Source organism: Eurytemora carolleeae, unplaced genomic scaffold (genome assembly GCF_000591075.1).
Source record: "Eurytemora carolleeae unplaced genomic scaffold, Eaff_2.0 scaffold661, whole genome shotgun sequence".
NCBI lineage: Eukaryota > Metazoa > Arthropoda > Copepoda > Calanoida > Temoridae > Eurytemora > Eurytemora carolleeae.
Window position 1 is genome coordinate 174,016 of NW_019396566.1, and position 16,309 is coordinate 190,324.

General features: G+C 31.5%; 2 protein-coding genes across 2 annotated transcripts in view; both read right to left on the reverse strand.

Annotated features, from left to right (window-relative positions):
- Window positions 1–4,004, reverse strand: part of LOC111705603 (ras-related protein RabX) — a gene marked incomplete in the record, with an annotated part of 13,113 nt that extends 9,109 nt beyond the window's left edge. Inside the window, 3 exon segments of the mRNA XM_023478199.1 lie at window positions 1,475–1,535; window positions 2,086–2,151; window positions 3,941–4,004. Coding sequence (XP_023333967.1) covers window positions 1,475–1,490 — 16 coding nt within the window.
- Window positions 4,005–7,360: 3,356 nt separating this feature from the next.
- Window positions 7,361–15,439, reverse strand: LOC111705605 (loricrin). The gene is made up of 8 exons (XM_023478200.1): window positions 15,334–15,439; window positions 13,274–13,338; window positions 12,148–12,191; window positions 9,352–9,456; window positions 8,391–8,729; window positions 8,001–8,062; window positions 7,888–7,933; window positions 7,361–7,614 (listed from the first exon to the last, which is right to left on the reverse strand). The coding sequence occupies exons 1-8, from the start codon at window positions 15,343–15,345 to the stop codon at window positions 7,481–7,483; spliced, it is 807 nt and encodes a 268-aa protein (XP_023333968.1). The 5' UTR covers window positions 15,346–15,439; the 3' UTR covers window positions 7,361–7,480.
- Between the last annotated feature and the right edge of the window lie 870 nt (window positions 15,440–16,309).

The window sequence follows — 16,309 nt, forward strand, 5'->3', positions numbered from 1 at the left end:
AGATATATTTTAGTACGGAATATAGATACATTTTGATACAGAATATAGATATATTTTAGTACGGAATATAGATACATTTTAATACAGAATATAGATATATTTTAGTACGGAATATAGATACATTTTAATAAAGAATATAGATATATTTTAGTTTGGAATATAGATACATTTTAGTACAGAATATAGATACATTTTAATACGGAATATATATTCATTTTAATACGGAATATAGATACATTTTAATACAGAATATAGATACATTTTAATAAGGAATATAGATACATTTTAGTACAGAATATAGATACATTTTAATAAGGAATATAGATACATTTTAGTACAGAATATAGATACATTTTAATAAGGAATATAGATACATTTTAATAAGGAATATAGATACATTTTAATACGGAATATATATACATTTAGTTGAGGATATACACACATCTTAGTTAAAAATGCAAATTACATTTAAAATTTAAAATATATTTTTGTAGAAAATATTAAATTATTCATTTTTCAATTAGTTTGACTCATATTTGACCTTTTGTATTTATTGTAATTGTTTGAATTCTTTGTCTTCTATAAAAAGTACAGTAAAACATTTTAATTATAAATTAAAACGTAGTTGAATAGTTGAATAAAGTTAAATATATTTCAAATTTTATTTAAAGCGATATTTTGCAGTGAAATCTGATAAACTGTAGAACAGGAAGACGATATTTAAAAGGATCTGTCAGTGTAGTTTCAAGTGACCCTCCATACAAAAAGCAAAGTCCGATTCACGACTGTACTCTTTATACATCTGAATTTGATTAAGAATATGGAAATGTTAATTTTGATAATTCCTATATTTTTTTCTGAAGTAGAAATGCGCGAGTAGTTTTTTTTGAGAAACCACAATTGTAAATAAACATTTCATACTTGATCAGACAAAACTTTTGCGGGAACCCTGTAGTTCATAAACATGATTTTAATAACATATGTTACCCTCTGTTCCAATCCTAACGATGATTATCCTCCCTTTCCCTTATATCTCCCTCACCTCCTCCTTACTTTTTTCCTGATTTATCATCATTCTTATGTTTAAAATGTACAATGTACATTGTTTTTATCTGCAATTCTCATTCGTTTATAGTGGGCCAACAAATTAAAACAACCTACTCTGGTTAGGCGGGTCCAAACTACATAGTAAATTGTGATCTTTTTATTTGTATTATCTCGTGCTTTGTAGTTGAATAAAAATATGAAAATGAAATGAACCTTTGTGAATCAGACATTGCCATCTGTGAATGGTGGAATCTTGTATGTATTTGATGTTTGATCAGTACTTTGAAAATCAGCTTAAGTAGCTGCAAATAGGCAAGCTGCATGCACAGTTACTGCGTTTCATGCATGGACTATATAAATCATAATTTGAGTCTAACAGTCGTCTTCCAATTGGACAAGTTTATGGATCCCATTGTTTAATTAGAACCTGTTGATCCATCCATACATTCAGAGTCCTGGTTAGTTGGGAAGAAAACAACAGCGGGGTCCTAGAATTCATAATAATAATGATAATAATAATAAAATACAGGGTGTCACAAGAAAACATGAAAATTAAAAGATTGTTTAACTTTTTCATAATATTCATGAGTCATGATACCGACATTATTGGGGTCCCATAAGGCCCCAAATCAAGAAAGCTTACCGCGCAAAGTTTCTGAAGTATTTAACATTAATTATTTTGCGGAATAATGCAGTTTCGCGCAAAAACAATTGTATTAATAAGTAAAAAGAATGATAACAGAGCGTAAAAAAGAATGATCAACCGTTGCTTGTTTTGATTTCCAAAATTTTACCCTCAGAATTGACATAGATATGAAAAAACTGTTTAAATTTAATTTTTTTGAATAAAAAACTAAATACTCTGCAGATATTAAGTTTATCTAATTTTTCAAGTCTTAATTAAATTCAAAATTAATTAATATATTTTTAGTAAGCCGAGAACTTTAAACAAAACTGTACTACAATAGTTTATTCAAAAACTGTACTACAATAGTTTATTTAAAAACTGTACTACAATAGTTTATTTAAAATATGTACCTTTGGAGTTTCTATAAACGATTCTTCTTCTAATTTACTCTCTTGTGCACTGTAATCAATATTTTTCTGAAAATTATTACATTTTGCGTCACTTCTTTTTTTTCTTTAATATAATGTCATTATGTATGTACAACTTGTGTTTTGCGATAACCCGATTTCCCCGTATTTTTAATTCATATATAACAAAGTACGTACGGTACATAACCTGTACCGAAAGGTTTTCCTTGAAAGCATAGAAATTGGGTCTTTTTCACAAAATCTAATTTTTAAATCCCTATATCTATGCAACCCAGTGTATCGTAGACCTTAGATATTTCATAGTTTAGAAAAAAAAACTATGTGCATTTTTAAATGTATTTTTAAATGTAAACAACTGTACAGTGCAGTGAAGTTTTTTAAAATTAATACAAATTTACAGTGTAGTACAATATTTTTAAAATGTATACAACTGTACAGTGTAGTACAATATTTCTAAAATGTATGTATACAACTGTACAGTGTAGTGCAATATTTCTATAATGTATACAACTGTACTAGGGTTTCCAACGTAATAGATTATTCTCTTACGCGTAATTACGTGCAGTTACGCGTTATAATGTTCATTTCGTGTAATTTTGCAGGATTATTCGTAATTTGGGAAATATCCATTTCGCTTAATTTCTACAACGTAATTTTGAGAAATTACGTAATGGTTACGCTCNCGTAATAAGCGAAACTATAATTACGCGTAATTACGGCGTAATTTCGCGTTATTTCTATGAAGTAATTTTGCAAAATTTTGTATTTATTACGCGTAAATAGCGAAACTTCAATTTCGCGAAATTACGCCGTAATTTTGCGTAATTTCTACAAAGTAATTTTGCGAAATTTTGCAATAATTACATCTTTAAAATTTTGAAGTTTTAACTTTTAATATAAATAAAACAACTAACTTACATGGAAAATAATGTCACGCAAGTTGAATCAGAAATTTCAGCCAATACTATATGTAATTTTTTACGTTCGACAACTAAAAAGTTTAACAAAGGGCCAACAATTTATTTTTATCAAAGAAATACATAATCTATAAATTTTCAATTTTCGACGACTTGTTAATATTTCAACTATTTTCTCAAATTTACCTTCCTTGTTTGAAAAAAATGTCAACAAAATCGCCAAAATATTGTTATAAATTACACATTTCGAAAAATGTATAGGCGCAGAATTTCTTCTGGGTGATTTTACAGCTAAGTCTATCAAACCTTGTTTATCCTTTACCAAAAAGTAAAGGAAAGTCCAGCAGATAGAAACATTGTGGGCTTAACAACATTAACTCTAACCATTAATTAATTCTCCAGGCTTGGAATAATATAAAAAATTCTCGTACTTTTTTATTACGGAATTGTTTCGTATTACGTCATTTCGCGTAATTACGCATTAATTACGCGAAAATAGACTTTCTTTCGTAAACGTAATAAAAGCTTAATTACGCGTAATACTTCTGCGTAAGTGAACGAAAGTGTTTAGCGTTATTACGCGTAATTACGCGTAACGTAATTACGACTGGAAGTGGAAACCCTAATCTGTACAGTGTAGTAGACTATTTCTAAAATGTATACAACTGTACGGTGCAGTACAATATTTCTAAAATGTAGACAACTGTACGGTGCAGTACAATATTTCTAAAATGTAGACAACTGTACAGTGTAGTACAATGTTTCTAAAATGTATACAACTGTTTAGTGTAGTACAATATTTCTAAAATGTATACAGCTGTACAATGTAGTACAATATTTTAAAAATATATACAACTGTACAGTGAAGTACAATATTTCTAAAATGTATACGACTGTACAGTGCAGTACAATATTTCTACCTTAGTGTCTGTAAACGTACTGGAAAATAATGAAGTTAAAAAATTGAAAAATCCAGACTTCTGGGTCCCTCTGCAAACCAAAAGCATAAACAATGAAAAACTTTAAAGAAAATTGCGTAATTATAATCTTAATATAAGAGATATCAACATTTGTCTCAAACTCTAATTTTTTCAATCCTTATATCGCCGCATGAAACCTGATGTCGATAACCCTTTGATATTTCCAACTATCAACTCTAAGTCAGAGTTTAAAATATGAAATGTTTACGTCATTACAGTATAAGGTTGAAAAATAATTATTGATAATAAGAGTCAGTTGCTGTCACGTGATCAGATCCGTTTAACAATATTCAGCCTTTAACCCTAAACAGGCTGGGTGGGTGGGGGGGATGTTCAAGCGTCCCCTCTTTTTTGCACTTGGAGTTTTTTCACTTTTAAGGATTAGTATATTAAAAGATTTTTTTTGGAAAATCTAAAATAGCCTAAAACTTTTTTTTTGATTAAATCTACAGATCTAAACTATATCTTTAAAATCCCTTGAGAAATGGAAGAAGAAACATGTGTCACATCTTAATATTTGCCAAAAATAAAAAATAAACTTTTTACGTTTTTCTAGTAATTTTTTTTGATAATTTTTCCCAACCTCCCCAGCGCCTCAACTATTCAAATTAGCGGTCTATTTTTCTTTTCAATGAGTTGGCCTGGAAAAATTAGGACAATGAACATATGTATTACAACCCACCTTTACTCTATGGCTCTTTTCTAGGGGGAGGGGGCATATGACGCTCCCCCCAGGTTAAAACAAGATTTTGAATCCCTAGCCTTTATAGGATTAAAGATATTGAAAAAAATCCAAAATTCACAGTTTTTTGGCTTATGTCGTCTTATGTCGTCTTTTTAAGAGTTGAAAACATTGTTCCGAGAATTTATATTTAGAAAAAATATTCAGTTAAACAAATAATTATTTTTCTTTAACTTTTTTGCGGTTCATTTTATAACATTATAATGATATTTTAGTGACAGAAACACAATTTTCATTGACAAATTTTTCGTTATTGCCTAGACATTGGTTTTTTAATAAAACCTGATGAAAATTTATATTTATAAAAGATGACATAAAAATTGAAAATTTAGCAATTTTCTTTGATTTTATATTGTATTGGTTTCCTTTTGTTTGATTTTGTTCCTCTCATCATCTGTTTTCTAAAAAAATTATAATGAAACGAGTAATCAGTACTTTTTGTAGATTTTCCGGTTTTTAATTCGAGAATTTTTTAAATTACAATAAAAAACCTCTTTTTCTTAAATGGAAGAAACGATTTCTAGAGATAAAAAGAATATTTTTAAAGGTAAAAACAAAATTTAATAAAAATTTATTTGTCTTTGATTTTCTGAAATACATGGAAAAAACTTAAAAGCTTAACTTAGTATCATGTAAATCATGCATTCCTAAAAACTTGCAAAAATATCCTTAAAAACAGTAAATATGTCTTTATTTCATACAACATATTTTGTACGAGAAATATGTTGTGAATTTTCAATAAAGTACTTTGTCACCTTGAAAGTAACTGTTTGATTTCAAGTAACCTCCAAAAAAAGGAGTAGTCAATTCACATCAATTATCTAATCACGGGTAGCCGTAGAACATTTGAATTTCTTAGCCGGGTCAACCTTTCTGGTCCCCAGTTTGTACTGTACCAAACTCTATGGACAGGACTAGCCGGTGCAACAAGGTTGACGCGGTCATAAAGGTTGAATTTACTTTTACCAAAGGGGCAGAGGTGCGTGTACTGATATCTTTCTGTTTATAAACAAAAATTAATAATTTGTTATTTCTTTACAAAAATAGACTGCAAACACAACAAATGACATGGCTGAATTAAACAGGTTATAAATCAAAACGAGAAAAATCATCCTAATTGCTGCACAGAGTCAGAAATCAAAAGGGTACCGTCGGCAATCGGACATGGACATTGGACATACCACTTCTTGATAGTCACTTGTAATTCTACATGATACAGTCCCTTTAAATTAACATATTGATCTTTTCCTTGTTACCTACGGCCATTATTGCTGTTTTTTAGATATCTTTGTTTTTTGATAAAATTCAGGCTGTCATCAGATTTCTCAAAACTTTCTCCAAATTCTATTCGTCCGGGCCGCCGATTAAACGCTGGATCCAGATAATTGGCGGGTAACTCCGCCGAATGTATTCCGGCGATGTTCAGTGAGTTCATTTTAGTGAATTGGTTGTAATAATACTGTTTTTAAACGACTGAATTGGATGGGGGGGGGGGGGGGGAAGGCAGGTATAAGTACCGTATGAAAAAACAGTACCTATACTAAATGACTTGGGTTTTAAATTTCTCATAAAAAGTAGTGAACGTATTTGGAAAAAGTCTTATTCGAGGAATTCAATTGGAAGACGAACATTACGCATTCTTGTTATAATTCCTTATTGTTGTTTCATGTTGATCCAAATATTTCAAAGCACATACTTGAGTCTAACAGTCGTCTTTATTCCTATTCCATGGTTATATATATTTTGTGCCACAACTACATTAAAGTAAAGGGAAAATAACAAAAACATGAAAACAAAAATTCCATTTAAAAAACTTTAAAAACATATTTTTCTAAATTCTTTCTGTACAATAAAAAAGTAAGATTCTTTTTGGTTGCATTTCAATATGCTTTTCATAAAAGATATTAAACAAAAGCATAATTGCCCCCTCCCCACCCCTTGCTGTAGGGTTGGTAATCGTTTTTGAAAACGATCGTTAAATGATCGTTTTTTGTCTCGTTTTTAATCGTTTAAAACTTTTAGAAAACTAATAACGATCTTTTTTTAAAAACGATTGTTTTATAAAACGATTTGCTACCGTTTTTCATACGATTGTTTTTTATAAAACGGTCGCTTTTGAAAAAACGATCGTTTTTGAAAAAAATTGTATTGCCATTTATGTTAACGATCGTTAACAAAGGGTTGTCGTTAACGATCGTTAATGAAGGGTTGTTTTCGGAAAAAAATGACATGCAAGTTTCTTGAATGTTGTCTTACATGAAGTTAAACAGTTTTTGTGAAGCTAAAACTTCTTGATATTTTCTTAAAAACTACTTAATGATAAGCACAGATGCCCTTCAGGTCGGTTTCCTCCTTTCGTTAACGATTGTTATCGAAGCGACGTAGTTAACGATCGTTAACGAAACGACGACTTTTATAAAACGATCGTTTTGAAAAACTATCGTTTTTAAAACGACCAATTTTAAAAAACGAACTTAAAAAAAACTATCTTTTAAAAACGATCGTTATACACGGGAAAATGTCTGATTGCAGTATTGCAGTATCCTAATATTTATCTCTACTATACTGTACTCTCGGTTAAAATATGTTACCTAGCCGGTCTCTCCCTTTATAAAATGTTTTATAGTCAAATCAGTATATTTCCTTTTATGATTGTGATAATGCCCATAAATCATTTACTAGAGTAAAAAAACAAATACAGAAAAAGTTGTTCCTTCCATTATATATAAAGTTATCAATTAATCAAGTCTATATTTGTTAAGAATTCTTTTCAACGCATCTCTTTTCTTTCTCCAACAGCCGCCTCTACATCCCCCTCCTCCTCCTCCTCCACCTCCTCCACCACCACATGCAGCAAGTCCGCATCCATTCCCTAAAAGTAGAAATTTCAAGTTATTTTAAATTAAATGTTTGTTTGTTTCAAATCAATTATTTTTATTTGAAATTCTCGCTTAATATTTTTATTGTTTAAATAGGTCTTAAAAATCCCAAAATACTTGGTGTTTATTATCTAGGTAACCATGTTTGTTTGTTTCAAATCAATTATTTTTATTTGAAATTCTCGCTTAATATTCTTATTGTTTAAATAGGTCCTAAAAATCCCAAAATACTTGGTGTTTATTAACCGTAAAACCATATCCTATACCTCCTCCTCCCGCATTAAAGTCTGAGGTCTGCCTGCAGTATCCCCACTAAAATAAATAAAAGAAAAAATGCAAAACTTTGTATCCAATTGTTTTGATAAAAAAAACTACCCACCTTGCTACAAAAAGGGGCCCAACTGGTGCAATCAGCGTCAGAGCTACACTGCCCCTCTCCTCCTAAAATATGTTTTAATCAGTCATTTGTATATATTGACAAATAAAATTAATACAGGGGTGTCCCAATAAACATGACAATTAAAAGCCAACCTCAAAGATCGTCTTTGATTCTTGACACCTGCTGTAAACTTCACATTATGTGCTCTATCCCCTTTGTTGGATGTTCAAACAAATCTAGTTTTTTTATAAAATATTTAATTCTTAAAGCACAAAATTGGCAGACTATTTTTTTAAAAATGCTGCGCGGAGGACTGAGGGAGTTTTAGGATAGTTATTTTAAGAATCATACACTTTTAATTTGTCTCTTAACTATTGGAATATCCTGTACCTGATGAGCCTCCAGAGGCATAACCTGTGGATGCAGATGGACTTCCTCCCCCACCACAACCTCCAGGTCCACAACCTCCTCCTCCTCCACTGCTGTAGCCTCCACTTACAGGGCGACCTCCACCTCCACAGCCTCCAGAACCACAACCTCCCCCTCCCCCTCCACTGTTGTAGCCTCCACTAACCGCAGGACGACCTCCACCTCCACAGCCTCCAGAACCACATCCTCCTCCTCCCCCTCCACTAACCGCTGGACGACCTCCACCTCCACAGCCTCCGGCACCGCAACCCCCTCCCCCTATTCCTCCTCCTCCTCCTCCACTTGGATGTCCTCCACTCCCTAGAATTAAAAATATATTTAAAGAAATAAGAGATGATATAATTGCAAAAAGTTTTTATTGAAATCTGAAATAGTTTACTATAATAGGATTAGAAATTGATTTTAGTCATTAAACTTCACAACTTCAGTTATATATATATTATGCAGAGCCTTGAATTGTAAGGGTGTAGGGGGTGTATGTATGTTATATATAGCTGGAGTGGCCACTAGGATAGAAACAAAAATGTTTTTTTTTTCGTTGCCTTTGCTACCCTGGGTGGCATAGATGGCAAACCACTCAGTCTATTCGTATATGACTAGAAAGGTAATTTGTGGCGGATTTAGCTGGGAAAAGCAATAGCTTCCTCACTGTTACTTTTACTTACTGTTAGGGATGTTAACGTTTTCATTTTTCAGAAAAACGATCGTTTCGTTATGAAAACGACGACGAAAAATCGAAAGCGAAACGATCGTTTTTAAAAACGATCGTTTCTTTTTAAATTTTTTTTTTAAGCGATTGTTTTTATAAAATTCGTCGTTTCGTTAACGATCGTTAACGACGACCCCTTCATTAACGATCGTTAACGAAGAGAGGAAACCGACCTGAAGAAGGTGCGTGGAGGCTTGCAAAACATGTTCCTACCTTGTCCAGGTCTATATCCTGCATTCTGGCAGAATCCATATTCACTGCAGACAGGAGCATAATCAGGACAGTCATACGAGGAACTACAAGCACCCTGGGCGCCACCTGTAGAAAGATATTAGGCTTTAGTAAAGATGGGCATCGGTTTTGTGAACAAACAAAATTTGTCAAAATTATTTTTAATGAGAAAGGCAATTATATAAAAATATGTGTGAATTTAATTTGCGACAAAGTTAAATTAAATTAATTTTTAATTAAAACTGAAAATTATTCTGGAACTGCGCTAAATTAGTTTAAGAAAATCCGGGAACCAAATATATAAAAGTGCTACAATATAGCAAAATCATCATTCCACGTTTATTACTCTGTATCTTAAATATATTAAAAATTGAAATTAATTAAAATCTGTTTCATAAAAGAAATACTGGACAAGTTTAAACAGTTACAAAATATTTCTTAACATTGTTCTGACCAATTTTTTTTCCTTCTGCATTTTTAGTACAATGCTGTTTTGAATAAAATAAAATCAATTTTTTACAATTTTAAATTAGGTCCAAAGGAATTGAGTTTTAGCCACAATTTCAAATTTTCTAAACCCTATATCTTTGCAACCCGATGGTGTAAACCTTTGATATTTCAAACTACGACTATTTGATCAAACAGAGTTTATAGTTTGAAATATCTAAGATCTACGACATCGGGTCGCAAAGATATAGGGGTTAGAAAATCAGAGTTTGTGGCAGTTGTTGTGAGTTACAGATAGATAGATAGAAAGACAGACATACATATTAGATGGTCTAATGTAGTTAGATTAAGGAATTCAGTTAAGAAAATCTCAAATCTGAAAACGTAACTTAAACGTTTTTTTTCGTTTTAATGTCCGATTCTGAAAAAAAAAATTTAGCTTCAAATCGAAAACTGGGAAATCATTTTTAGGAATTATTTTGGAAATTTCTTTTTAAAAAACTTCGTTGTCAATCGTCATGGTCTAAGATAATTAATACAATCACAATTTGACATAGATCACAAAATATATCACAATTTTGCAATTCACTTTATAAAATGTGAAGCTAAAACTAAGTTCTTTAACGTTCTAAAATGTACATGTCTGCGGGCTACAACAAAAGTATTATTATATTATAGTAAAATCAAATGTCCGATTCACCCATTAACCTTTATTTGATAATAAATGTGGAAATATCGTCGTTTTCTTGACTCTAAACGAGTTTAATTCTGATTTATCCATTGTGTTTTAAAGGAGACTGTAAAGGAGAAACGAATATATACGGACTCTATGTAATAAAATAAGAATTAAATAATTATAACAGGAGCAAACCTGAGATAATCTTATTCAGATTGGTTTCGTATTTGCTGAATTTGATCTGCTTAAACCCACAACTGTTATGCTCAAGTTACCTTTGCAGAGAAACCACAAATTGAAGTAAACAGTTAATTTTAAAAAACTAAATCATGGATTTCTAATTCATAATCTTTGACCCAACTCTGACGACAGCTTGTGTCACCGTGATTGACAGCTGCAAGATCTTCGCCTCGACATAAAGAGTTAGGTTAGGCCCAATGAAAATAAACACGACCTTGCTTGGTTTTAGTGGAGAATAAAGCTCAATGTTGAGTCTTGTTCTCAAAACAACCCGAAATGCGCCAATTCCTTCCATGAAAATTCGCCAAATAAAATATAAACCCTTTGTTTTTAACTCAACTCTGTGGAATATAATATGTAGCTTGAATCCTAAAGCCCAAGCCGTAAATAAGGCCCAACGACAGCTTAGACCCGAGCCATATTTTCCCGATGTTTTTAAATTGTGGGCTCAGTATTATATAAAGATAGTTTTGAACGCAATTACACAACTAGAATATTATTACTATTAATAAAAACTTTGACGTAAAAAAAGTCAAACTCAGATCATTAAGTTTCAACGAATCCAACTTTTTCAAGAATTCTAAAACATTTTTAAACCGATGACGATTTTTAGTTTTAATTTATTTTTAACTTTGCCATTGTTTAATTTTAAAAGAAAAATCTTCTATTCATAATTTCTGAAAAAATTAGTTTTCAATTGAATCGTTAACAAAGTACAAAGAGGCGAGAGGTCATATTATCATTTGCTAATCTGCAGATTAATTTAATCTTTATTCGATATTCCGCATGGTAAACATACCCGGCCAGGGTTAGAAGGGGCTTTGATCAGGGACGTGTCGATCCGGAGCTTTGATCAGGGACGTGTCGATCCGGATCTTTGATCAGAGACGTGTCGATCCGGAGCTTTGATCAGGGACGTGTCGATCTGGAGCTTTGATCAGAGACGTGTCGATCCGGAACTTTGATCAGAGACGTGTCAATCCGGAGCTTTGATCAGAGACGTGTCGATCCGGAGCTTTGATCAGGGACGTGTCGATCAAAGAGGAATTAAATTAATTCATAGATCTGTAAGTAAACGATTGAGATCAATGCTTTATCCCATATTCACAACACAAAATTTCTGACTTTTGGATTTATAAATTTATTTTATAAACGAAAAATGAAAATATGAACTAGATGATCTACGCGCGAAGTAACAAAGTCGTAATGATTAAACCACTGGTTTCCGAAAATTGAGTTTATTTTTATCAAAATTTTCTTTTCAGAATTTTGTATCTATAGACTAAATAAATTCCTACTTTCTTATCAAAACAATCTAAATTCCAATTCTCATTGAAACTTTCTAAATTCGATTCTCATTGAAACTTTCTTAATTCCGAGTCTTAAATCTTAACTAACAAATATTGATTTTTGACCTGCACTAGATGCCCCACAACCGCCTCCACAGGCTACTCCCCATCTAAAAAAATGGTTTTACCAAAAATCTAAATAAAATCCAACAAAACAATTCACTAGCATTGTAATACAGGGTGTACCAATATACATGGGAATCAGACCCGACATTGAGGTCGATTTTGAGTTTGGATTGTTCACAATTTATTTACGTGTATGTAGGGTTGTTAATTGTTTTTGAAAACGATCATTAAACGATCGTTTTTTTCCTTTTCCTATCGTTTTTTGTTTCGTTTTCCGATCATTTTAAAAACTTTTTTAAAAAACGATAGTTTTTAAAACGATCGGAAAACGAAACAAAAAACGATAGGAAAACGAAAAAACCGATCGTTTTTCAAAAAAATGAAAACGTTAACATCCCTACGTGTATGTATCTTGAAGTAATTTTTATTTTGAAAATAGCTTTTTTATCTTAAGCATTAAAAAAGACAAACATAAGATTACAATTTTGATTTTTGAATAAACTAAAATCTGAAAAAACGTCAAAAACGACACAAAATTCATCATCATAATTCCCCTGTTTTCACACATCATAATTCTATGGTTTTGTTTTACACATTTATAAAATAATTTCTATCTGTTCATATCTATACTCCGCGGGTTTACACATTCTTGAAGTTTATTCCTTTCTGTTCATATCTATACTCCGCGGGTTTACACATTCTTGAAGTTTATTCCTTTCTGTTCATATCTATACTCCGCGGGTTTACACATTCTTGAAGTTTATTCCTTTCTGTTCATATCTATACTCCGCGGGTTTACACATTCTTGAAGTTTATTCCTTTCTGTTCATATCTATACTCCGCGGGTTTACACATTCTTGAAGTTTATTCCTTTCTGTTCATATCTATACTCCGCGGGTTTACACATTCTTGAAGTTTATTCCTTTCTGTTCATATCTATACCCTTTTTTTTTTTACAAATTTTTGAAGTTAATTCCTCTCAGTTTATATCTATACTGTGTATTTTTTAATTACTCACTGTTTAAATTATAATTCTGTGGTTTTGATTTAAATTTAACTTGAGCGTGTACACTGCAGAGACTAAATATACTTATGTTGTAACATAAAGAAATTTAAACATTTTCACCTTTTCCGCCTAGGAGGACCTGTTGAAGACACAACCACCACCAACACACCAACCACCAACAACATCTAAAATACTTGAAGATAAAGACTATAATGTTGTAACTCGAAAACCGTGAACTAATTGTTTTTGATTTTTTTTTATTAAAAAAGAATAATTTTCTAATGTGTAAACTTATATCAAGAGTTACCTGCACTAAGGATAAACCTATAAAAATATGATGATTACAAGGTTAAAATTAACTTTTCCGTCTAGAATACTTTAGTTATATGATTTGAAGAGGAGAAAAAAAAGTTTGCAGTTGCAATAAACGACAAAAGATAAATTTCGTTATACAGTCCTCTCATCATTTGTGGGTCAACCTGTATATCTAAACCAAAAGAAGGAAAGAAGAAGACAAACATTCTATTGATTCCTGGCCAATATTTGTGATAATTATTGGAGAAAAAAATAATGTATTTTGTAGTCTAAACCAGAAAACCGCGGAGACGGAAAACGACATTATAGCAATATTTAAGTGTTTTTGATGTTGTTACAAATAGATTTACTAGACACTTATTAATCCAATTATTGAGTAAGATGGGTGTGTTTACACTTAATAATTGATGTGTTTTTGTTCATTTGACTATTTAAAGTCATTCTTTTCGTCTAAAAGTCGTCTTCCTATTCCAGAGTTTTCTGGTTATGACTGTAGACAAAAATCAATCCATATCCGGTCGCTCACTGAGGTTTAAAGGTCTCAAGCTCTGGAGCAAAAATCGATGAAAATTTTGAAAATTACTTCTTAAAAACCAAAGCTGATATCAAGTGCTTTACGGTGCTAAAATTTATTTATCTATTTAAGATTTATTTACACACATTTAATATACATACATATATTACATACTAAATATATTAATGGTTTAGTTTAAAATTTGTTTTGTTAGGAATGTATTCATTATTCACTCTCAAATCTCCAATTTCATAAACCTGCTATTTTAAAAAAAATCTATAGTCAGGCTTTTGATAATTATTTTTTTTCAGGAATAAACTCCTTGCACTTAAATAAGGTAAGTCAGGAAAAGTATCAAATTGTGGTAACAATAAAAATGTCAGCAATATTTAGAACAAGTCAGCTCGTAATTAAAACACATGTACATACATGTACATACATGTACATATAAAGGGCTACAGAAAACCATAAGTTAGATAGAGCAGACAAATCAAAGCTCAAGGCGTTGAAACACTTCTAAGTCAACCCTGTCTTGAAAATTGATGAGAATATATTTATAAGTAGGCTAAATCTATGTGAGCTCTTGAATTGAATCCTGATCTGTAGGATCAGAGCTGGGAACTTTAGAATGAATAAACTTTAATCCTAACTTCTTGATCCGAATATCCACTGTGGAAACTTTTCATTTTTGTCCTAATTCACTCTTTTTCTCTCTCCTTGGATATCCATTAATTGTTTTCTCCAATGAGAATAATTCTGTTCTCTCATTGGTTGCCCGCTTTTCTCTGATTGTCTGCTACAGTTTTTCAGATGATTAAATATTAATTTGAATTTTGTCGTTTTTTCATACACTTTTAAGATAATCTTGCAAGATTATGTTAATCTTGAGATTATCATAAAGAGAGGATCAAGCATTAATCCCGATATCCACCATTCTAAAGTTTTCAGCTCAGGGCATGTCTAGGAACTAAACGAGTCTATAATTCAGATCCGGAATCCAAATTCGCCTTGTGGATGAGTCTGAAATCCGGATCTAAGATCTGAGCGAGAAGAAGATGCGGATTTTCGGGATATATGTGTGAACACAGGATCCGGATCCAGTGTCGATTGACATATTTTAAAAAAAAGATAAATAATCTATATATAAAATAATCTCTGTTTGTCTGTCTGAATGCTTTTGGATGTCCGATCATAACTCAGAAACCCTTAAACCGATTCGCCTAATATTTTGATTGGGAGTTTAGCCTGGTTTAAACACTCTAAGTTGAACGTGGGTTCCCAAACTAGTTTATAATATTTTTAAAATTAAATTTCTCGTGAAATATTTAGTATGTAAAATAATAAAGATTACCTTTGCCAGCATATTGCTGGTTTCAACTGAATATTTTGATTAGAAGTAGAGAGATGATATTTATTCTTGAAACAAGAACCAGGCCCATTTCCAGGACTTCCCACTGTCTGGGTTGGGTTTTTATTAATTAAAATATTAAAGGGACAGTTAAAGGGATAGTTTCTAGTGACTCATTTTAAAATATTATTTCTGAAGCAGAATTCCGCAATGAACTGTTGTAGCAAAACCACAAAGGAAGATAATCAAGTTGAAAACACCGATATCTCATTCATGTTGGAAGCATGTTGGAAGGTTATTGTGGGAACGGTGGTCAGAGGGGGTGACAGTCGCCCCCTCTCCAGAAACTGCTTTTACTTTTTATTACTTTTTNTGATTTGTTAAATTTTAAAAACTTTGCGGGAAACAGATAAAACAATCTTAAAATTAAAAAAAGAGGAGATCAAGCTACTATCTTGATATCCATGCAATTCTTAAGTTTTCAGTTCAGAGCTGAAAACTTCAGAATGGGATATCCTTAATCCCGATCGGTTAATCAATCTGGAGATTAATAACAAGAGGAGAACAGCATTATTTAATCTCGAGATTAAGAAAAAGAGTGGATCAAGCCTTAATCCCGATATCCACCATTCAAAAGTTCCCAGCTCTGATCAAACTAGCTCAAACCAGATCAACCGGATCAAGCCAATTCAAACCAGATATCAAACTTGATATCAAACCAGATCAAAACAAAACCTGATATTAAACCAGATCAAAACAAAACCTGATATTAAACCAGATTAAAACAAAACCTGATATTAAACCAGATCAAAACCTGATATCAAACCAGATCAAAACCTGATATCAAGCCAATTCAAACCTGATATCAATATATGATCGAGATCAATATATGATTGATCTCGATATTTAATGTGGGCACAGTTTAACTATGAGAATTTTGATGCATTTAATTTTGTTGCATCTATTCATTAAGTTGTAA